The 24,904-nt window shown below is 40.9% G+C and overlaps 1 protein-coding gene across 3 annotated transcripts in view; it reads left to right on the plus strand.

The window, feature by feature from the left end:
* Window positions 1-24,904, plus strand: part of NETO1 (neuropilin and tolloid like 1) — a 103,839-nt gene that overhangs the window by 42,642 nt on the left and 36,293 nt on the right. For 2 of the 3 annotated variants that reach the window (XR_013840468.1, XM_079982950.1), the window contains exons 5-6: window positions 22,623-22,664; window positions 22,816-22,943. The exons of the other annotated variant lie outside the window; for it this stretch is intronic. Coding sequence is in view for 1 of the 2 variants with exons in the window: in XM_079982950.1 (XP_079839076.1) it covers window positions 22,623-22,664; window positions 22,816-22,943 (170 nt within the window). In the remaining variant the exon portion in view is untranslated. The remainder of the gene's footprint in view (window positions 1-22,622; window positions 22,665-22,815; window positions 22,944-24,904) is intronic. 3 annotated transcript variants of the gene reach the window in all.

Consider the following 24,904-nt stretch of genomic DNA (forward strand, 5'->3'; position numbering starts at 1 on the left):
ACTTGGCCATGTGACCTTGCAACCCAGAAGAAATTAAGCTGGCAAAATGAGTGGTGTAACTCAAACAGTATTTTTTAAAGGCTTGTTCTGCCTTTGCCAGGCTTAGGTTGACTCAGCCAGTAGTAGCCAAGCTGCTGAAAAGTGTTTGGATCTGGTGTTTCTGGTTTCTGTCATGGTGTCCCATTGCAGCAGAAGTCATGCTGACCTCATGACCCGGAAAACGCCGGCTCCTTTGGACTGAAAGTGGAGATGAGCGCTGCACCCTATAGTCTAATTCAGGTATAGGCAAACTCGGCCCTTCAGATGTTTTGGGACTACAACTCCCATCATCCCTGACCACTGAATTAGACTATGGGCTGAGAGAGGGCTGAGTTTGCCTATGCCTGGTCTAATTGGACTGGACTGAACCGTCCAGGGGTCCTTTACCTTTACCTTTTTTCATTCTCTTATACAGAAAAATGAGGGTATAATGACAAGCTATTTTGTATGGTCTGCAGTGTGCAATATAAATTATAGCATGAAAACAGCAGACTATGACAGGTGTTTCTGGGCTACTAATATAGAATTATTCAACATCACATTGTAAGAAAGGAAGAAAACACTGCTGTTTTGTAATTGAAATTGGCCCCTGCAGAACTTATTGAAAAGTGAACTATGATCAAATGTGTAGATATAGCACAAGCAGTGGCCCTAATTTCACATTATGTGGTCATAATTACTCTTTTTCCAGTCTTGTAGCAGTATTAATTTGGACTTGCACCAAATCGCAATCATCTGTGAAGCTAACAAAATATATATCAGTGCATGTAAGTAATCAAAGACGGTGACTGTGAATTTGATGTTTAGTTATTCTTTAGAAAATGTGAAGCTAAATTTCTAAGATTGGTGAGGAAGTGCCACACTTTAGGCAACAAAATATATTATAATTAAGTGTGGATCTTATATACATTAGTGTGCTAGGGATGGATTTTTTTAAAAAATAATAATAATAATATTGATCTCAAGCTTTTCTGCACTGAGTTATTCTAATTCACACCTTAGTCCTTGATTCCCCCCCCCCCGATTCCACTAAAAATAGGAGTATTCATTGCATATTATGTGCAATATTACATTTATTTGTTTATTAAAAATATTTTTTATGCTGCTTTTCTGAGCAAATGTCTGAACATATTGGTTTATTGTCAGGCCTCCACCCCAAAACACAACTACGATGACTTTCAATTGAAAGTAAGGAAGAGGTCTTTATTCAGGCTGATAGCAGTGTAGGCTCAGCAGCAAGCACAAGGTCCCGAAGTCAAGGATCCAAGGTATATGAGCGAGGCAAATGAACAGAAGCTACAAAGATATCCCAACTGTTGATATGTCCCTCCTACCAAACTTTTAAATACAAGGTGGGGTGAGCTCACTTGTAGGACTTCCTTGCCCTAGGGATCTGCCATGTGCACACATATGCACACCGCCCAGGCAAATTTGTCGTATCCCATTAGAAACACTATTGTATTCTTCCCTGTTGCCTCCAGCTCCACTGCCACCTCCTCCCATTTAGACCCTTCCTTTGGCTAGTTGAAATCCCCAGGCCTCCCTGAAGATGTCCTGAAATCCACAGAAGGGGCAGGGGATCCCCTTCAACAACTTTTCTCCTGCATCCCTGGATGCTCATCTTCCAACCCAATTCTACTCCTTCTTCTTGCTCCTCCTCCTCCTCCTCCTCTTGCATCTGGGATGGACAAGTCGTGTCAAATATTGATGGAGACCATTACAAGGGGCCCATGACACATATGATCAGACCCAAGCAAGAGTGGGGGGTTGCTGGTACACTTGCCTCAGACTTGGGAGGTTAAACTGGTCAGGGGCTGCTGCCAGGGACCAGCTGTTTTTTTGTTTTAGTTTGTAACTTCATTCTAACAACACTCCTGTCCCAGGCTCAGACGAGCTCTGCAAAGGCCTGTGTATGATCAAAACATACACATTATTACATGAAGTGCTTTTTCTGGTAAAAATAATAATAAGGTCCAGTGTTCATATATTGATATGTGCTGTGGATGCCAGCACAAAATGGCAGTCATGGGGTGCTGGTACTGCATACTGCCTTGGTTTTATGCATAATATTATTTGCATATTGTGCACATATACAGTAGAAGTTTCAGTAGCGGTTTCCTAAAATAACCAGCACATAAACAGATATCTGTGGTGTTGTCTGTATAAAAGGACTTAATGTGTACTTTTACGAGCTCCTCAGACATGAGCAGATGCTCAGTGAAAGAGGCAGTCCAATGCACAATTGGGTTGGAACCACCAAACGAAATGTATAAATACATTTAAAATGCATTTCTCATCCATCCTTAGCCTTTACATACATCTGAGAACACTCTCAGCCAGAACGATTTTCATTTCAGCTGGTGGACATTATAAGAACTTTGTAACTAAGAATCAGTGCCTGAGTTTCTCCCCTCGTGCACCCATCCCCTTTCTTTTTGCTGCATGTCTTTTGCATTGTAAGCCTAAGGGCAAGGACAGTCTTATTATTAATCTTTGTAAGCCACTTTGAGACCCTTTGGGGCTGAAGAGCAGTGTGAAAATGCTTTTAATAAATGTGCATGTTGTTCAAATTTTACAAGATTGCTTAAAGAAACTCCGATATAATGCTAGTGCACATGCAGCCGTTGGATTTACTGGTTCATTGTGAAGCTGCCCTAACTCTCTGCAAGGATAGAAGCAAAGCACAGAACTATTTGACAACAATTGGGAGAAATGAAGAACACATAAGAAAATGTAGGAAGCCTCTTGGTGGAACTTTCCTGGGGAATTTGCCTACAGATGAAGCTGAATACATTAGGTAAAAGCACAGCATGCTCCTTTCAACGTAAATTTTGCTTTCAAATGGAAAACACTGAAGTTACTCAGCTGATATGATAAAATCTTCTGGGAGATAGACCGGAGAAAATTTGAATCTCTACAGAGAATATTGCTCCGTTCCTTCACAGCTTCTTCTGATATACATTAAGATAATAATATTTCTACAGGATTTTGATGTGGTTAGAGTATGAACGGATGGGTTTATCTTTAGCCAAAAGAATATAGCTCTAATTTACTTTTCAGGTATAGGCACACAACGTATTTGGGCAAAAGACAATAAGAATATGGCATTTTCTTCATTTTTGCCTGGTGAAACCTGGTATCCAAAAGAAAAAAAGAAAAAAATTCGCTGACCAGGCGACAGTGTGTGTGTGTGTGTGTTGTATTGTTCTGTGTGTCTGCGTGTAATGTGTTGCTTCATCTGTTTGTGTGTGACTTGTCATTGTGCATGTTCCTGTGTGATATATTGGGACTCACGGTTGCAAGTGCCAGATTGCTACACATCTGCCAAAAAATGCACATTAAACATCAATAAAAACAGCCCATAAAAATGAATTACTTCACATTTACATTTTACCTGTGTCAGATTGTGCCTACAAATCTCATCCCAGCCAGACATGTGTGTTTGCATGTGATTTTTTTCTATATGTTTTTGTGCATGGCATGCTGCACTCAGTTGCATGTGAAATGATGATATAGTATTGCATGTTATTCTACATGTGTGTAGCTTGTTGTAAGTTACGGTACTTGTCTTAGCTTCTGTACCATATAAGCAGCAAACACATCTTTTAGACTCTCACATACATGCTTTTTGGTGCATCTTAGCACTGATTGACCTTCTAATTCCATATTAATTTGTCACTGATTGCAATATATATTGCAGTGACAACTTGTCTAATGTCTGTTAAACTGTCAAACTGCATGAAGATATTTATCAGGGACAGTCATACCTCGGGTTGAAGTAGCTTCAGGATGAATATTTTTGGGTTGCGCTCCGTGGCGACCTGGAAGTAATGGAGCGTGTTACTTCCGGGTTTCACCGCTTGCATATGCACAGATGCTCAAAATGATGTCACGCACATGAGCGGAAGCGACAAAACGCAACACGCACATGCGCATACATGCAGTCATGTCTTAAGTTTACTTCAGGATGCAAACGGGGCTCCGGAACGGATCCTGTTTGTATCCAGAGGTACCAATGTATTAGGGAGCAATCCTATGGCAAGATGCACTGGGTTCAGCAGATCTCTGGCTGAGTTGGCAGGTTCCCAGCACAGCCATGCTGTGCCAGATTAACTCCATCAAAAATCTATTATAAAAACTTGAAACTAGGAAAAATAAAAGTTAAGTGAAAATTAGCTCCAGGACTAAGATGCTGTCTTTTTTTTTTTAATCACCCTTGACATTCCCGATTTTATGCATTTTGATTTGTCCCTTTCTCTTTCCCCACTTTCTCTTTCTACAAAATCAGTTCTGTGCTGGAAACTAATAAGTCATAGGACAAAAACCTGCAAAAAGTTCTGCGCTGAAGACAGACATTCAGGCCTCCTTCAGCCACGAGCCAGAGCTTCTTGAGCAAAGTTTTTCTTCCCTTCTACTCTATAGCTTCTGGGGTGATCACCTCCACCATGCATGCACGTTTGCCCCCAAAACAGAGCTCACTAACAATTTACAAGCATCCACAAACTTATTTTCCACCATTCATTCAAAAGCACTTATAAGCTTGTTCTTGCTGAGGTGTCAGATCTTCCTAGGAATAGTCTGCCAACCAGCAAACTGAGGGAGAAAGCTAACTGTTGTCTGTTGTAAGGGATACAGAAATATTTGCCTTGGACTGAATGAACCAGCTGGAAAGATGTGTGCCTGGCAGCATCCTAGAGTCCTCTAGCCTCCTTCCTAAAGCCTAGTTAGTGCTTTCCCAACTTTGGGAAGAAGGTGGGAAGACTCTAGGACTCTGCCAGAGCCTCACATCTCCTTCCCAAAGCCCAGGACCTCACTTATAAAGCTTTAGGAAAGTTAGGGGCATCATCTTTTGTCTTCATGTGCCCCTTGTGTAACATAGCAGTGTGTGGCCTGCAGGTTCCATGTTGAAGTACTCTTGTGGCCTACTTAGCATGAAAAGCTGGACCTGATCTAGTCCATCATCCTGTTCTCAAAGTGGACAACCCTGCAAGCAGGAACTGAAGAGGATTTGAGTGCAACCGCACTCTGCCCACCTGCAATTCCCAGCAATTCAGAGGTATACTGCTGTGCACTCCAGATAGTTTTCATATGTGAAGGCTTTTTATATAGGCCAGCCAGGAAAGATTTCTGTGTTTGTCATGGTTAGCTGGTAGGTTACATACGCTTCAGGTTACAGATGCTTCAGGTTACAGACTCCGCTAACCCAGAAATAGTACCTCGGGTTAAGAGCTTTGCTTCAGGATGAGAACAGAAATCGTGCTCTGGCGGCGCAGCGGCAGCGGGAGGCCCCATTAGCTAAAGTGGTGCTTCAGGTTAAGAACAGTTTCAGGTTAAGAACGGACCTCCGGAACGAATTAAGTACTTAACCCAAGGTACCACTGTATATATATTACAATATATAATAAAATATAATAAGGTTATCAAGTCACATCATGCTTATTTATTCCCCCTCCTCTTTGCAATTAACTATACTCAAAGTGGGTTCACATCAGTATTACATTACAGTTAACAAATTCCATTAAAAAACTGACAAAATCACAGTTCAAATAACCTAAATAATCAATTACAACAATGCTCAATTTCTAAGGCCGGAAGACTTTTCATTCATTTAGAAGAGCAAATGCTTCCTTTATGACTGAAATTAAAAACAATGATGTATAGACATATGAAAAACCACCATTATACAGCATATGCTACTTCTTGATAATGATTCCTCATGAATCTTTGTGTTAGTGTTTGATATGCTTGCAAACATCTAGACAGAAATATGTGTGTGTGTGTGTGTGTTTTGGTATTTTCAATTACATGGGCATTTCTTCCTGGTGGATCTTGTCATGTCTTCCTGTCCTATAACATCATCTTAGTGCTATCTGTGACAAGCATGCAGGCTGTTGGTTGATTAGATAACTAGCTGTCTCCAGATTTTCTTCTGCTTCAAGAAAAAAAGAGTATATTTCTTGCTCAAGTAAGACTTCTGATAGCCAGGCTAGACTGTTCTGACAGTTTGTGTGATTATGATTTATCATTTTAAGGCCTGCAATACAACCAACTGAGCACCTTCCTTCTCTCCTGTTGTTTGGCTTTGGACATTTCATCATTGCTGAAGTGTTTCCATCCCTTGAGAGACAGAGAAGAATTTCTAAGAAGATGTGCTGTGGAACTGTGAAAAATGTGTTCTTTGACCCTCCAAAGTAAATGCATATTGTACATCTGTTACTGTAATTCCCCTTATTCTGTGCATGGTAGAAAATAAACAGAACATAAGTGATTTGAAGCCAAGCTTAAGTAGTTCTGATCCTGCAAAGCCTGTCCCCTGCTCTAGCATATTTTTCACAGGAGAGTGGTAAGAAGGATGTGGTTTTTATGTGAACTGCATCATATTGGCTAATGTGATGGACAGCAAACTCCAGAAGTGGGAAGGGAAAATGGTTATAAACAATGCTATCTTCCATCAGGGTAGCACATCAAGAGGGTAGCATCCAGTCAGCTGAGACCACAAAATAATAATTTGCGTGGACAGGCGGAGTCCCCAGATCCCGAGTGGTCCCCCCGTCATGTGGAATAACGACTCTAGACAACGTGCTATGGGATTAAATTGGCCACAACTTTATTAAATTTCAAATGTGGGTAGACCTTGGCTCAGGCATTGGGCGTTCTCCCTCCCTAGTCCCCAGCCGGGGACCTAGGGAGCATCAGGGTTATCCAGTGTGTGTGGGGGGGGATGGGCCGGCTCTGGAGAACATATGTTCAAGCAGAGATAGCCGCCCCCGTTACGCCGCCGCAGGGGAGAGCAATGACGACCTTTCGGCGTACGGCCGAAGCCTCCCTTCAAAAACCCCTTTAACTGGGAACCCTGGTATCGCCGCCGCAAAGAGGAAGATGGACTAAAGGATTCCGCCCAAGGCCTGATACTGCCAAAGTTGTGACGTTTTGCTACGGGAAAGGCAAAACCTGCCAATGCAGGGAAATTCCTTTCCGGCCCTTCCACAGCGACCTTATCGTAGCAGCGCCCGCATACCTGTGGAGACAGGTTAACCTGCAAAACCTATGAAGAAAAGTTAACCTGCAAAAGAAGACATTAACTGAGGGTGGGTAGGGTGGGAGAAGCTCTGGAGCCAAGTGAGGATTAACAATTAAGATCCACCCTCTATTGTGTGGGCAGGTAATGCCTCCCCTTACCTGGCCTGGTTTCCCTGGCAACGCTTCCCCCAGGTGGGATTGGGCAACTCACTGGGGTAGGCGGGGACCTCCAGGTATCCCACCTGAGGGAAGGCAAAGCCTATGCTGATGGGGCCACTCCAGATCCAGGGCTGCACGTGTCCACGCAAAAGGCGCCCCCCGTTTTAAGTGGGGAGTGGTCATTGGTAAGTAATGCAAAACAGAATTTATCTGAACACATAGAAAAACCATAACTTTTTTCAGTTGATGGAAACAAGCCCTGTTAAATAACCAAATTTAAATCAACCTATATAAAATATAGATTTTGTAAGGCAGAAATATAAATAAGTTTCAAATAAATTCATATAAGAAGATACACAGGATCCTGAACACCATGTTTCTCTTGCAACATGCATTTTAGGGGCAGTGTTTTCAGGGTGTTCTTAACCTGAGGTTACCAGATGTCCCCGTTTCCCGGGGACAGTCCCTGGATTTACAAATCAGTCCCCATACAAAATCCTATCATTCCTACTGAAGTTGAAAAGTGTCCGCGGATTCATTGAAAAAAATCCGGTAACCTTATCTTAACCCCACCCCCCACTGACTCTCCTCTGCAATGCTGTTGTTACTCATCTTCCCCAAGGTGAGATCCAATGAACTAGCCCAGCCATGTGTCAAGGGAAACATCTTGTGAATTATCTTAGCAGATCACTGTTTGAGAGAATGGATTTGTCAAGGCAATATGTAGATCTGCCCGTAAATACCTTGCTCAAAGATGTTAAGCAGTGCAAATCTAAGCATGCTTATTCAGAAGTAAGTTCTACTGAGTTCAATAAAACTTATTTATTATAGTATTTATTAATATATAGGTAAAGCTTCCATGAACTAAAAAAAAGTCCCCAGAACTTATATTGACAATAGATAAATATCAATAAAGCAATTAATCTTTAAGTAGAGTTTGGTCACAAGCTCATGAGTGCTAACTGTGCACCCTGAAAATCATAGATGTTCTGGTTTCTAAAGCAGAAGTACAGCCTGATCCTATTTATATTAACCTGAAAGTAAGCAACATTGAGAATTTACAGAAAGTGTATGTCGGATTGAATTCTTAGGCCTGTTAATAGTGTTTTGATTGATATGAGTTATAATCACATTAATAACAAAAAAAGAAACCTTTCAGGGACCTGAAAGGCAATCTTAAAAGGGACCTGTCTCATAGTTTTGTGATAATTAAAACATTTTGTTGTGATTTTTGTCTTATCTGTTGAAACAGGAATAGCAATGCGTTAATTCAGATTGATTCATTCTTGAAATTATTTGCTCTTCTGACCCAATAGCGCTCTTTTGGAACAGCTGATTTTGAAATAGCAGCTTTCAAGTCTGGTGCAGCCTGTTCAGTTGAAAGGCATGGATTTAAACTGAATTTGAAAAGCCTAACATTGGCTAAAATACTAGTACATACTTCAGCTTAACTGTGCTGGAATGAGAGTGTTAGAAGTCTAGTTTTTGTTTGTATTTCAGCTGAACTGACTCAAAAATAGAAATATTTTGCACACAGGAGAATGTTTGGCTTGGGTTCCAACCATGAGTTGGCATCTGACTAAGGAGGCGATCCTACAGCAAGACCCACTGGGATGAGCTGCTTAGGATGCAGTGGATCTCTAGCTCAGCTTACTGATTCATGGCTCAGCTGGTGTTATGTCCCCATCCCCCGTCTTAGCTAGTACACCAGTGTAATTTGCTCATCCTGGTTCAAAGCTGGGTGAGCAAGGCTGGCGTAGATCCCCAAAATGGAGTGTAGTGGGATAGAAAGGGAGGACTTCGGCTGGATCCCAGCCAGTTCAGCTCAGTCATGTAACCTGGCGACCTGGCATAGACCACTATTTTAAAGGTTTGTGCCCACCCAGCAGCCAGGATTAGGCAGAGCAGCAGCAGGAGTCTACTGAACAGGGTTTGGATCTGGTCTACTCTTAACTGATACTAGTTTACTTTACATCACCTTCTTGTGCATAGGATTGCTCCTTAATCTACTATTTTTCTGCCTCCTTACCATGCAGAATTGGTGGTTTTTGCACCCACTTGCACCCTCATCTGTATGCCATACTTTGGAGTGGATACGATTTGCTGCTCATCAATCCCTTCCACCCTTCCTTCATCCTCAGGTTAACGTTCACTACCTCAATCCTCAACGTTGAAGTAAAGGCGAAAAGGAACAGAATAGTCTGTCCTTGCCAGTTTAAAGGACTTCATGTTCCTGCAGGAAAATAATTATTATAATTGATTCTCTAGTAACTTTTTTGATGGGGTTTTATCAATATCCAGCCTGGTCCACGAACCAATTAAACTGGATACTTGAATTAGTTGAATTCGTTCCACTGTAGCCTGTAGAATCAGCTTAAATCCAAATAGGCCAGTTCAATTGATTTGTGGAAGGAGCTAACAGTGTAATTGGAAATTGGGAAATTTGCTTTTAGTGAAATCAGTAGGAACTTAAAACTTTGACATACTACAACAACCACTGCTCTTCCTCACCCCTTTCTTTCCCAGTAGAATTGGGATTGATTTGCTTTGTTGCAGTTCTTCGTTAGACAACACAACTAATAGATAATGTATCTGAGCTGTGGGGAAGGACTGTAGTTCAATGGCAGAGCATCTTCCTTTTATGTAAAAGGTTCCTGTTTCAATCTCCGGAATCTCCAGGTAGGGCTGGAAAAAACTTGCCTAAAACTTTGAAGAGCCACTGCCAGTCAGTATAAAGAATGAGGAGCTAGATGGACCACTGGTCTGATTTGGTATAAGACAGCTGCTTCCTATGTTTGTAGACATGTGCTAGGGCAGGGGTGGCCAAGCCCTGATCTGGCACCCCAAGCATTCTGCCCCACTAAGATGCCATGTATTTTGTTGGTGGTAGCAAAGAAACAAAACAACACACACACACACACACACACACACACACACACACACACTATAAATAAAAATGGGGCATGGGAGTAGAGCCCAGTACCCTGATCCATCTGTTGCATCTCAATTTCTTTCAGTTTCTTGAGAGCCAGCATGGTGTAGTGGTTAAGAGCGGTAGATTTGTAATCTGGTGAACTGGGTTCGCATCTCCGCTCCTCCACCTGCAGCTGCTGGGTGACCTTGGGCCAGTCACACTTCTCTCAGCCCCACTCACCTCACAGAGTGTTTGTTGTGGGGGAGGAAGGGAAAAGGAGATTGTTGGCCGCTTTGAGACTCCTTCGGGTAGTGATAAAGCGGGATATCAAATCCAAACTCTTCTTCTTCTTCTTTCTTATTTTTCAAATTAAGTTCAGTTCTCAGCATTTCCACATCCATTTTGCATTTTTTATAAACAAAAACAAAACACTCTTATTAAACACATTTTTGCAAAGCAATGTCCCTTAATATTAAGCATGTTATTTCACCCCACTGATATGGGATGTGCATTTTTATGCTCCACCACTGAACAGGGTTTGGGTTGGGGGTTTCTTTACAACAGCTTAACTTACACCAGCATGCTTTCTTAGTTGAAATACGTGTCCTACTGCTGTTTTCTTTGTTGGGTGATATACAGATAGCATTTTCCTTGATGCGTGAAACACAGATCACATTTTTCTACGAGGAAAATAGTGAGGAAGGAAAAAGGTTAAAATTCCACACCTCTATTGCTCTAGTAGCCCTGACCTTAATCTTTTCTGCCCACAGTTGCTATTCTTTAAAACTATGGGAGAGCCAAGCTCAGTTGTCCCTACGGCTCTGAACCAGCCGTTGATGCTGCTAAGTACTGTTGAATGTAGGTCAGAAACAGCTACTTCTAACTAAAATGGCTGTACTTTAAATGCGTAACTTACCGCTCGCTCCCATTGCATCAAAAGCTTCATGCCTTGATACTTTTAAAAATTCCATGTTAGCATTACTAAGCAGCCATTCACAAATGTTTTCTCTTTTTTCTGTACAGTTTTTATTTGATACCTATGTGTCCCCTCCCACATTTTGAAGTGTAAAGTGTCAGGTCTGATTCTCAACCCAGCAGAATTAGTATAGTGCAACCGTACCCTACAAAACTGCAACCCAAAAGTTGGTTCTGATCCCTTATTAGTAAACTTCATATTATCTTCTTTCTTTTCTTAAGAACTGGAGGAAGGGATTATTATTTCTTTTATGAAATAATGAAACTAGCTGTTGCAAGAAAGACTAAGCTGTTGCCACTACATGTTTCACGTATCTTTCTGCCTTGTAAAGTATAACACAAAACCAACAATAATAAAAATCAAGTCCCACTCTGTGAGTCAGTCTGAATGCTGGAGTAAACTGTAAGGGAAATTATAAGGTTCCCTTACTGAAGGTTAATAACAAGATAAAGAATTCAATGATGTTTATTGATTGCACGTGCAAAGTAGAACTCACTATAAAGAAGTCTCTACAATAGAATTAAACTCAGTACGCACATAGGTACAGCAGTGTAAAATCATCAAAGCCTCCCTTCATTATGTTAGTTTATTCAGCCATAAAGCATCATTTAAGTGACACTAACCAATTAGCAATTTACACCTTTTGACATGTGCAGTTAGTCCCTTTTGTTGCTACCATATTTTACACCACCAGCTATGCAAGAGTGCTTAATCTGCATTTCTCTTTGAAGCCTCTACAGCATAATTTGTTGCATTTTCCAAGTCTCCTGATGACTCTGAATGTTTCCTTATATGTAACATTAGCCTGCTTAAGGTAAAGGTAAAGGTACCCCTGCCCGTACGGGCCAGTCTTGACAGACTCTGGGGTTGTGCGCCCATCTCACTTAAGAGGCCGAGGGCCAGCACTGTCCAGAGACACTTCTGGGTCACGTGGCCAGCGTGACATCGCTGCTCTGGCCAGAGCCAGAGCCAGAGCCAGAGCCGCACACGGAAACGCCGTTTACCTTACTCCCTTCCAATAACATCAAACATCACTTTGCCCTCTTTCCACCTAGTAGTTTCTCTTCAAGACAACTTAACTATATGATTTAACTATTTTGGTCTGGTCCCTACAGCAGCATGACGGGAGCAAATCACATCAATATGAGTAAATGGCAAGGCACAGGAAGCCAAACAATGGCTTTGAAAAGGTGAAGGCTCCTGGAAAGGAGATCACAGCTGTTATTCTTTTTAATGTTGAGTTAAGCCAATGTCATCTGAGCTGGGAGTTTTGGTTACTGAGAGTAGGGTAGAGTTCATGGTTAGTGAGAAGGGAGTTTAAGCGTGGGTCCTAGTTCGGAAAATAAGCTAAGCCAAAAATCATCAGAGATCTAACAAACTACAGTTCCCAGAATTCTTCTTTTTTGCCAGGGGGTGGGGTGAGAGAGAAGGTGCTTTAAATGTGTACACAGCGTAATTGCTTATGCTTACAGTGTATGAAGGCTGGACTTCATACTCATTTAAAGTCCATTTATTTGGATGCATATGCTATGAGTATAACTTATAGAATCATAGAATTGTAGAGTTGCGAGGAGCTCAAGGGTCACCTAATCCAACCCCCTGCAGTGCAGGAATCTCAACTAAAGCTCCAAAAAAGGAGAGTCCACCACTACCCAAGGGAGTCTGTTCCATTGTTGAACAGCTCTTATCACAGAATTAGAAGGGACTTAAGAGGTCATCTAGTTAAAGTCCCTGCCAATGCAGCATCCCTGATAGGTGGCCATTCAACTTCTGATTAATAACTGCTAAGCGAACAAATAAGAGTCTACCACCTTCCATGCCAGCCTTTCCCACTGATGAAGATCTCCTACCATCAGCAAGTTCTTCCTAATATTTAGTCTACATCCCTTTTCTTGTTAGTTGAACCTATTGGTTTGGGTTTCACTCTTGGAAGCAACATAAGACAAATTACTTCCATCATCTATGTGACAGCTCTTCAAACATGTTAAGATAGCTGCCACATCACCTCTAACCATCTCTTCTCCAGAATAAACATATGCAAATACATCAACCATTTCCCACCTGGCTTTGTCTTCAAGCTCCTCACCATCTTTTTCACTTTCCTCTGAAAACACTTCAGGTTTTTTTTGAATGGGTGAGATGCACTCATGAACTCATAATGTATCTATGACTGCTAGTCAGGAAAGCTGTTTGCCTCTGAATACTATCTCTGAGGAACAACAGTGGGAGAGAGTTGGTATGATTTTGCTTGGATAAAAGTGTGATATGTATGTGGTTGCCTTAGGTCAGTTGAACATGACACTTCTGCATGCAACTGAGCGGTAGCTTGATTTCAAAGGGCTTTACTGCAATCTTAGGTACTTGTGGTAGGTATTTTTGGCTGTAAATAAAAACCCTGCACTGTTAGAAAGTGATCAAAAGGGGAGCAGTGGTAGAAATTTCTGTTGCAGCATTTTAAAGCACTATTCAGCAATTATGACAAACCATGTGGTTGTTTCTGCTTGTGTGTTTTTGTTGTTTTTGGGGTTTTTTAGGGAAATGCAGCAGATGGGGGACTGTGAAGCTTTTTAATGGTAGCATTGGGAGTGGGTAATAATTGGCCCTTAAAATCCCCCCCAGTTCCAGGACCTGGACAATTTAATTCAATACAGTCAGTCTAAATTAATGCAGGAACTAAGAAAAGATTTATATAACTGGGGAAGTTTAAATCTCTCTTGGGTAGGAAGAAACTCTGGAATAAAAATGAGCATTGTGTATTGCATTTTGTTCTTCTTATTAAATACCATGTTGAAAATGAATGATTGTTTAATTTAAAAAATGGCAGAATCTTCTGTTAAATGTTATGTAGGTAGGCAGTGAACCCAGACTTACATCAGAAATGTTCTATCAGCAAAATAAAATAAAATCAGATGGCTTGGCATTGTGAAGGACAGCAACACCACACTCCAGTGACAACCCAGTGGGGTAGCTCATTAGCAATGTGTAACCTGTACTACTACTCTGTCCTCCCCACTGCCTGCTGCACCTAGGTCAAGGGGTGCAGAAGTCCCATTGACCCAATTTACAATATTGTAATTTGGTTGAATGTTAAGAAGGATGCTAGATCACAAATAACTGCCTACCACCGAATTAGATCCAAATTTGACGATAAGTGAGATTAAGGAAAATATAAATTTCTTGGAGAATTGTTAGATTTTATTTAAATGAGTGGAGATAAGATCGCAAACAAGTGGGTAATTTGCTTGGAAAATTTTTTCGCAACAATGTAAGTGGGAGCGGGAGATGTGAGGGAGTCCAAAGGAATGATGAAATTATGTTATGATATAAGTAATGTTGTTTATTTATGCATTTGTATTCAAAAAAAAACTTTAATAAATATGTATTTAAAAAAAAGAAGTCCCATTGACCCACAGTGCTCTACTTGGGAGTAGTGGAGACTGCCCCCCAAATTCTAAGTGTACTACCTGGTCACTTCAGTCCCTCAGCCCTCCTGATCCCCCAGGCAATTTATACCATCAGTGTAGACAAGTTATGCAGTCTGGGATCAGGGAGAACCAAACCACCCTTGAGTGTGCCCAGAAATATAACTATGCAATTTATTTAAGGGGGAGTATAAAAAGAGGAGGAGAAACAGCAGCTATGTACACCTATGCAGAAGCAGAAGCAAAACAAAACACCAAACCAGAATATTGGTCTGATTATATATTAGGCACAACGTAGCAAAACACATTCTTATGGTCACCTCTGATAATGGTAGGTGGATGAGGGACAAAAGAACACAGGAACAGTATTGATACTTATGGTCCTGTGTGTCCAGGAGGCCTTGAGGGACAGGTTGCTAAGCTGAACCAATCACAAGGCAGGCACTTGTTTCAGGAAACTGAGCTTAACATCTTTGGAAAACTGGGAGATGGGACTGTCGTTGTTCACTATTGTCAAAGTTGTCCAACTCCTCTATTCCAAACTTAAAAATGGAAAGTGTAATGCTGGTGATCAACAAAAGAGGTTTAAAGACTGTCTCAAGGCAATTTTTTTTTAAAAAAAGTAATATAAACACCAATAACTGGGAAAGACTTCCCTGCGAGTGCTCCAATTGGAGAACAGTCTTTACCAAAGGTGTCATGGGCTTTGAAGACACTCCAACTCAGGACGCAAGGGAGAAATGTGCTAAGAGGAAAATCCACACCGTGATCAACTCCTGCCCGGAAACCAATGTCCCCACTATGGAAGGACGTGTGGATCCAGAATTGGCCTCAAAAGTCACTTACGGACTCACTGTTAAAACCATGTTTATGGAAGACAATCTTACTCAGTTACAAGTGATCACCAAAGAAGAAGAAGAAGATTCTTAAAGTTGTCCAACTTCCCTGCCAGTCTTTCCTCTGCATCTGTATAGGAGGGGAGACATGACTTCTCCATTTGGACAAGATGGAGAACTAGAGAACTTGCTCTTCTTAAAAGGCCAGACTAAGACAGAGTTTGCCAACCCTCAAAGGTCCCTCGGCAAATTTGGATTTTTGAGTCAGTGCCGTGGACATCACCCCCTCTGGTTACATCTTCCCCCCATTCCTTGGAACAGCCCTCCTCCAATGAAATACAGGAAATACACATGCACACAAACTTCGCTTTTCCAAGGGACATGGGTAAACATCAGATCCAGTAGAATTCATCTGAGCCTTGAAAATCACAGAGAGCTGAAAGAGAAAGGAAAATGGCGCCATTCTTCCAACTTCCTCCTTCAGCTATGTACTTTTCAATGGAGTAAACTCTCACCACCTGATAAGCAAAGGGGCAATAAGTTGGGGTTGGGGGCTTAGAGACTTTAGGAATGCTAGGGAAGACTTCAAGGTCACGACTGCATATACAGACACCAGTTTCCCTGGGTTGTTTACGTGCCAAGAGTAATAACAGTGGTCTGGACTGCAGGGTTGACATACATTCACAATATCTGAATACACACTATACATTTAAAGCACCCCCCCAAATAGATTTCCAGGAACTGTATTTTGTAAAGGGTACTGGGATTTATAATAATAATTTTATTATTTGTACCACACCCATCTAACTAGGTTGCCCCAGCTACTTTGGGCAGCTTCCAACAGATATAAAAACATAATAAAACATAAAACATTAATTATAGTGCTATGAGGGGAAATTGCAGTTCCCAGAACTCTTTGGGGGGGGGGATATGCTTTATTTAAATATGCTGTATGGTGTGTATGCGGCCAGTAAATCTTCTTGCATACCAAACAGACTAAATAACAGTACCAAGGGCCTTCTGGTGGTTCCCTCATTGCAAGAGGCAAAGCTACAGGGAACCAGGCAGAGGGCCTTCTCAGTAGTGGTGCCCGCCCTGTGGAATGCCCTCCCATCACATGTCAGATAAACAACTACCTGACATTCAGAAGACATCTTAAGGCAGCCCTGTTCAGGGAAGTTTTTAATGTATGACATATTAGTGTATTTTTGGTCTTTGTGGAAGCCGCCCAGAGTGGCTGGGGAAACCCAGCCAGATGGGCGGGATACAAATAAATTATTATTATTATTATTATTATTATTATTACTACTACTACTACTACTGGATTAGTCTGCAGAGTTGTATTCTCTCACCCTATCATAGTAACCAGACTCAAGTTTTTAAAAACCACACAGCTAGCACCGCTCCCCTAAATTTCAATCATAGCTGTGATTTCACTAATCAGCTAAAAATGATGCTTGGTGAGAGTAGGCTCATTTCTCGCAAAATGAGTGAGCAGAATAGGTTTTGCATATTTGGCCTCATATCTCTGATTCTACAAGGGGTGAAGGCTTCCCTTTTTTAAAAAAAGGACAATGGGAATTGGGACCTATTAATGGTACAACAGAATGTATTTACCAGTGTAAATAGGTTTATCTTCAGCATAGACCAAAAACTCTAATGAAGGTGCCAGACATACCTCTGTGGGGAAGGAATTCCACAAATTAGAGGCTGCTGCAAATAATGCCCTCTCCTGGGTCACCACCCAAACTTCTGAGGGCAGTGGAACTACCAAGAGACCCTCTCCATTGATCTTAGGACACTAAAGGGCCTGTATAGAAAGAAGTGGTATTTCAGATATTTGGGGCCTATTTGGGCTCAACAGCTGGAATTGAGCCTAGAAATGAACTGGCAATCAAAACTTGATAAAACCCAGCTAATCAATCAGTATGGCAACCCTAAGTGTACATTATTGTTGCTGTAGTGCTTAAAAACACCTGTTTTAAAATACAGATTTTATATGGCTTTATACACTGGAAAGTTCTCACTTGGCCAGGGCTCTTTGTGGTGTGTCCACATCAAATGACTTACGGTCAGTACTTAACTGAATTGCACACAGCAAGTCAACCAAAAGTAATTAGCTATATTGTATGTAATTTCTTGCCTAGTTTACCAGTCTGTGCTTACAGGCATTGTTTTGGTTTTTTTTTTTTTATAGGTTTAAGGCATCCTTGATTTTAACTAATAGCCTTTTGCAATAACATCAAGTCCTGATACGGCAAAAAAATAAAAGGTGTTCTGGGCAGCTATGGTTTGTTTCCTCAAAATAACGAACATACTTCACAAATGCCTTTGAAAATCAGGCCAAGCAGCTTCCTTGCTTCCAGACGGAAGATTTAATTAAAGCCCTGCTGGGACAAATGAGCCTTTGCTCTGACTTTGGTTGCTTTTGATGATGGGTGAACTCCTCAGGCATGTATTATGCAGCAAGTCAGATAAGTTCATCATTGTGGCCACTTCTTGACATACTCAGTGGAATTATTAATTGGAAATCATTGTTGCATATGTTAGGTCATTGGTGGCCCATAAGTCAGAGCAGCAGACTTTTATGATGCACCAGGATGGGACTAGATGGCATTGTGAGCCAGTCTATAGTTGGGCCTTCATTTCTGCCTATCTCGTGCTATGCTCACTGCTAAGCAGTTCATTAGATGAAGTAAAATCCTGCTGCGGTGCTGAGGGCCAATATATTCACATGTGCTGCAGTGGTATGTTCCTTTACTGTGTGGTTGATGTGGAAAAGTTGACTTCTATTGCACTCAGTGATGTCTCCCTGTCTATTTATATTTCACCATTGATACAGCAATGCAGATGTTCACAAACTGCATGACTACTGTGCTGGTCTCTCAGGAGCTGTCAGGGCTTGAAATAGTTATAATTATGCAGTGGAAACATAGAGGGGGGAAATGCAGTTCCTGTAGGCCAGGATTCCCTGGCTTCAGCCGTGATGTATTCCTGTTAATGGGCTGTAGGCAGGCAAATTTGTCAGGTTATAACCCAGATTACGCTCCTGCCTTTTTATTTTTTAACAGACCTCCAACTGTTATAAGAAAGGACAAGCATAGTTTCCTTGCAATTGACACATTTCTTCACTCTGGTTGTTACTCTTTTCCAGTATCTACAACCCTGACCCACTGCACAGTTTAAAAACAAGTAAATAAATAAACAAAAAATAACATTCTGACAACAGCCTTTGAATTTTGACAAGTTTTTCCTTCCTGTAGGACAGGAGCAAGGCTCTTTTACAGGGGGAACTTGTCAGAACTCAGTTCCAGCACCTCTCAGGTGAGAGCCATTGCCATTCTAAGAGAAAGAGGGAGAGTGTTCATGGTGCATTCCAGTACCTCTTTTTCTAAAAATATAGCACTGGACAGGAGTATCCAACATGATGTCCTGCAGAAGTGGTTGTAGATATGTATTGTTTTGTGCTGCTTATGCAGGAACTCACGGAAAATTGAGTGAATGGTAAATCAGACTTTATTCTTAGTGAGGCCTAAGAGTATGCCTGCATAGAATCTAATTCCTCCCACTAGGATACACCACTGACTCAGATCTGGCCTCTTGGGTCATAGCTGTTTCTCTTAAAGGAGCCACATGCCAGATTTTTTTTAAAAAATGTATTTAGTGAATAATGCATATATTACATAATGCAACTCTTATCATCCTTAATCATTGGATTTTCTGGCTTAGGCTGATGGGAGTTGTCATCCAATAATAGCTGGAGGGCAACACGTTGGCTACCCCCACCAAGGGAGCATATCATATTCCCTGCGAAAATGTGAAAATAGCAGCAGATTAATCCCCTGAAAATAGCAGCATCAGCCAATTTTTATGTGCACTTGTTTTAGTGAAAACCCCAGATACCAAAATTAATCAGTTCCCCTCTTATTAATGTTCCCAGTAATATTGAAATCCCAAATATGGAAAGAAATTCAGCAGAGGAGGATTTCATAAGTAGCTCTGCTGTTAAATGTATGGAAAATAGATGATCCGATCTTACACATAGCCACATGCTCATTGAATGGGATATAGTAGGGTTCCCACTAGTGGCATTAATGGCCTAGTTCTCACTTTATTAGCACAGGATGGGTGTAATTGAAAAGTGCACTTTGGTGTTGCATCACCTATCTTTAAGGTAGATGTGTGGAATGTCCCCTTTACTCTGGTAGCAGGGTCCAGAAAATTGTCTATTTGCTAGGATGACATGTCAGATCATCCTACATGGACCCTGATATCTAAGTCGGAGGCCCTAGTTATGTATCTACTTCCCTGGTCTGTGAGGTAGGTGACCACATGAGCTTTGGAATTCCCTCCCAGAACATTGACAGTGAACAGCTACACTTCACATTTTGGGAAGGCTTTAAATGCTCATTTGTTTCAATTGGCCTTTTCTGGCTAGATCCACACAGCTATAAAAAAAACACATTGAATATGCTCTGCAAAAAACCATTGTAAAGCTCAAAATTGAAAATATAATTGAGTTGCTATTTCAGCAACATCCATAACACTGTATTTTGACTAATGTAGCTGAGTCCCCTGAATAATTTTTCTTATAATATAGGCTGGAATACTATAATTGTAGTTTTTATGAATTCTGGTTTTAGTAATGTTGGATTGTAGTTTTTATTGTTGTAAGCCACTTTGTGGGTTTCCCCAACAAAAGCTGCATAGAAATATTTTTTTTAAAAAAACTTTTTAAAAAATATCATATGATCTTTCCAATAAATGTGTTTGGCAAATTCCAGACGTTACCAGGTTTTTATTTTGTTTCCTTATTGTGGAATTGCACTATAGTGATAAAGACTTAGGCTTTGGCTGCTGCACAGAGAACTGTGTCAGTTTATTGGTCCATCTAGCTCAGTATCAAGTGAGTAGCAGGTGCACAGACACATGGCTGGGAGACGTAAACAGTGAGGTCAGAAGGATATGAAATGCAGAAAAGTACAGATGCTGTTAACAGTGGCCATTCACACCCCCCCCCCCCAGACATTCTGTCAGGCATGTTCTAAGCCAATTCACACATGTAGTGTGATTCAAAACCCATTGTGTTATTTCAAGCCACAGATGATAGCACAACACAGCTATCCCTCTGGAAACAGTTTTACAGTTACTAAGCACTGCTTCTGGAAAAGAGGATTCAGTGGTACTTGTAGTGATGGTGGTATAGGAGACAGCATGGTGTTTTTGGGCAGTTCTGGATTCTAGTCTCTCTTTAGCTATGAATCTGACTGGAGAGGTTTGAGTTAAGCCTTTTTTAAAAAAAACTGCTTTGAGTTTCTTTTTTTGTTTTTACAATCAACTGGTATCTAGATTGCATTAAAATAAATAAATAAATAAATAAAGTCAGTGTCTTTCAACCTAACCTACACCACAGGGTTGTTATGAGGACAGATGTGGCATGGCCTCATGTATGCTACACTGAGCTGCTTGGAAGCAGAGTAAGCATAAAGGTAAAGGTAAAGGTACCCCTGCCCGTACGGGCCAGTCTTGACAGACTCTGGGGTTGTGCGCCCATCTCACTTAAGAGGCCAGGGGCCAGCGCTGTCCGGAGACACTTCCGGGTCACGTGGCCAGCGTGACGAAGCTGCTCTGGCCAGAGCCAGAGCCAGAGCCAGAGCCGCACACGGAAACGCCGTTTACCTTCCCGCTGGTAAGCGGTCCCTATTTATCTACTTGCACCCGGAGGTGCTTTCGAACTGCTAGGTTGGCAGGCACTGGGACCGAGCAGCGGGAGCGCACCCCGCCGCAGGGATTCGAACCGCCGACCTTTCGATCGGCAAGCCCTAGGCGCTGAGGCTTTAACCCACAGCGCCACATAAAATGTAATAAATACATTGTACTGTATGTTCTTACTTAAACAGATTCCATGTAAAGTTAATAAACTCATTGAGCCAATTAAAAAGTATTAATCATCAATTTTAGTAGGCTGAATCCCAGTAGATTTCTGTCAAGTTTTCTAGGCCAGCAATTTTGTGTGTGTGTGATGGGGGGGGGGGGGAGAGGAATAGCTGCTTATGAAGGTGAAAAATCAGACATGCCTGCGAAGAAGAAAGGTGAATAAATGTATATTTATTTATAAATGTTTCAGATTTGGTTTTTCCCCTCATGCTGTATCCTGAAACCTGGTTGCTGCTTATAACAATTTCAAAACGCAAGCATAAAATTAGTTCTAAGTGGTAACACATTCACAACATTCTAAAAGCATTCTGGAGGATACCCAGGCTTTTGCAAATCGGTGGTTTTCTGTGTCTCTGAAGCAGTCAGTCATTGATGAGAATGCCTTGCTACATAACTTGAGCACCTGCTTTCTTGAAGTAATGGGCAACAGGATACTCCACTATGCACTAAAACCTCTTAACCCATACCCTTGCTAGCAAATCTCAGCACCAGCATCACATTATCTCATATATTACCAGAAAGCTTTAGATCCATTCCTGGCATAAACTCTTTTTCTTGAGACCAATTGGAGACCCAGCAGGCATCATTTAAACATTTGATCCCTATCAGAAGACAATTAAATGGTTAGAGCTTTGTGGTCTCAAAAGACTTTTACATATCAGTGCTGTCCCTGTTCCAAACGCTTCCTGTGGAAGCATAAGTTCCAAGAAATCACACACTTGTAATACTACAGAATTGGTGATCCCTTATCTTGTACATTTCAGTCCTGTGCCTGTTTTGATCATTGCATTCATCCTGTATCAAGATGAAACATCTACTATTTGTAACCTGTTCTCTGAATATAAACGAAAGCTGAAAGTAAGTTTTGCAACTCTTGTAACTGATATGGTTGTCATTTAAACAAAGCATTGTCTACAAAGTGGGTAAAATTCTGAAGGAACCTTTCTTGTCCCTGAAGCATACTGTATTTGTATTGTTGGTATTAATACATATTTAAATGCCTAATCTGTTAATGGTAAAACTGGCCTTTAATGCTAAGTCTTCTTTTAGCAAGTGTTATTTTCATGGGAGGGAAAACTTATTATCACAGCCAGTTGTTCATATAAAGGGGGGGGGGATCAAATTCAGCTTATTTGAGCAATTTATTGTGCTACATTATCCTTCAGTGGGTGACTTTGTTCTTTAAAAGCAAGTCACATTCTTGAATGCACATTAGTAGCTCTTTTCTACAGGGGCCCCCTAAATAAAGACTAAGCTAGCTTGCAACTGAATTTTTGAAGAAAAAAAATTAATTGTTTCTTCCTTAATTTTATTTTAAGATCCGGATTTCAAGGACCTTGGGGTTTTGAAACCATTGCCAGGTTGGTATGTTCAGTGTTTCATAACACTTGGAAGTCTTCAAATTTTAATTCAGATATATATATCTATATCTATATATATAGATATATATTTCCTTTCCCCTCCACCTTCTTTATTGGGTTTGATTTTGTTGTTGTTATTGTTATTACTCAGTTTGTGAGTTTGAGATGGGAGGATCTGAAGGAATTGTGGAATCTGTGCAAATTGGGAAAGAAGGGAAAGCTTCGGACACTGAGGCAGTTGATTGTAAATGGTACATCCGAGCACCACCAAGATCCAAGGTCAGTCCTGTTCCATTCTCTGATTTGGGGACTTAATTTAAAGAAGTGGCTTTACTAATACAGCATTTATTACTTTGTACAGACAGGCTTTGCTTAATATGACTTGCACTGTTGAGCCTGTAAACTGTTATTTTCCTTTATAAGACGGAAAAGCAATTTGTCACCACACAGAATAATAACCGTCAAGTGTTCTAAATCATGATTTGGGCTGTATAATAAATTGGTCATTTTGAGCTAAAGGGATGTTTTAGATTTAGGTGGGTCCTTCTAGTCTGTTCACAGCACAGCAAATGCACTTTTCCCTTTCCCTCCCCCCCCCCCCCAATTTCTTGCAAGGAATTCATTCTTCTATACCTCATTTTTCCAGCACTTAAAGAGTAACATTTTTATCACTGGGACAAAGATGGCTTATTATTAGAACATAATAAGAGCCTGCTGGATCAAACCCATGGTCCTTCTAGTCCTGTTCTCACAGTGCCCAACCAGATGCCTGTGGGACCTGACCACAAGGGCACTCTCCTCTCGTGTGGTTTCTAGAAGCTGATATCCAGTAGGATACTTGCCTCTGAAGGTGGAGGCAGTACATAATCAATGGCTACTAGCCTTGATGGCTATCATTCTGTTACACTAGAAAATATTCAAAGCACATCATAATCAGTTTCCTGTAACTCTTCCAACAGTCATGCAAGGCAGATCACTAATGTAATTCCCAAAGCATACATGGGGAGCTGAGGATGATATACAGTGGTTTGCCCAAGATCACCCAATAAGTTAAAGGGAGAAATGAGACTCAAACCAAGGACTTTCTGATTTGTAGGTAGCTCAGTTAATTGTGCTTGATAGTGCTTGGTAAGGCTGGCCCATCCATGAGACCGGGGGGACAAGTGCCTCAGGTGACAGGATCCACAGGGGCAGCAGATGCCAATGAAGATATTTATTCTTACCTTGTTCCTGATGTAGATCTTCACTCACTCCTTCTTCCCTAGCATAGGGAGCTGCCATTTATTTGGTGGTTCACCTAAAGTAACAATATGCCCTGGTGCTGCGAACTTTGTCTGTGAGTGTGTTGTGGTAGATACGTATGCTTCAGAGTATCGAGCTATGTTGCAGACCAGACCACGTGTACCTCATCCTTTTGTGAACTTTTATTGTTATTGTTTTACAGCCAATGTGTACAGTTGCACAGCTAAATGTCCCACCACCTTATTTTAACTATTCAAAAGATTTATATTGTCTAGCACCAAGGACATGTGTCTACCATTTAAAAAGATTGTAGTGGATACTAGTGCACTTGCCCTTACAACAAGTCTAATCTCTGTATCTCACTTTGTCTGTCTCTACTACTCAGATCCATTTTGTATAATGTAATACTAAACACAAAACCCTCTTTTAAAATCCGCAGTTCCACTTTTATCACAGGCTTTTCCACTTTCAGATCTCAAATCTGGAACATGTCTAGTTTGATATAAAAGGCAAAAAGAAAAAGGATTCTGGACTTTATTGATTTTTCAGTTCTGTCTCTGCCTTTATTTAATCAACTGGAACAATGGTAATAAATTTAAAAAGGTTAACAAAAAAATCCTATACATGTCTACACAAAAGTAAGTTTCATATATTTTAATAGAGCCTACTCTGAGCTAAGAGGCATGAGATTGCACTCAGTCAAGAGGACTTACTTTTGAGGAGACTTGTATATGATTGCCCTATAAGGCTGCAATGCTATGCATGTGTAGATAGGAATAAGTCACATTCTCCTTAATGGATTTACTTTTAAGTAGACATGCATATGTCTGATAATGTGGAAGCTCAAATCAGTAACATTATTTGCTATCAGTCTTATATTTTATTGTAAGTTATAATTCTTATGTAGTCGTGTGGTCACATACTATATGGGAATGGAGATTAATTAATCAGGTGTTGTGTTTTTGTTTATTTATTGTGACATTCGTATACCACCACAT

Source organism: Podarcis cretensis (assembly GCF_951804945.1).
Source record: "Podarcis cretensis genome assembly, chromosome: 7".
In the NCBI taxonomy this organism is placed as follows: domain Eukaryota; kingdom Metazoa; phylum Chordata; class Lepidosauria; order Squamata; family Lacertidae; genus Podarcis; species Podarcis cretensis.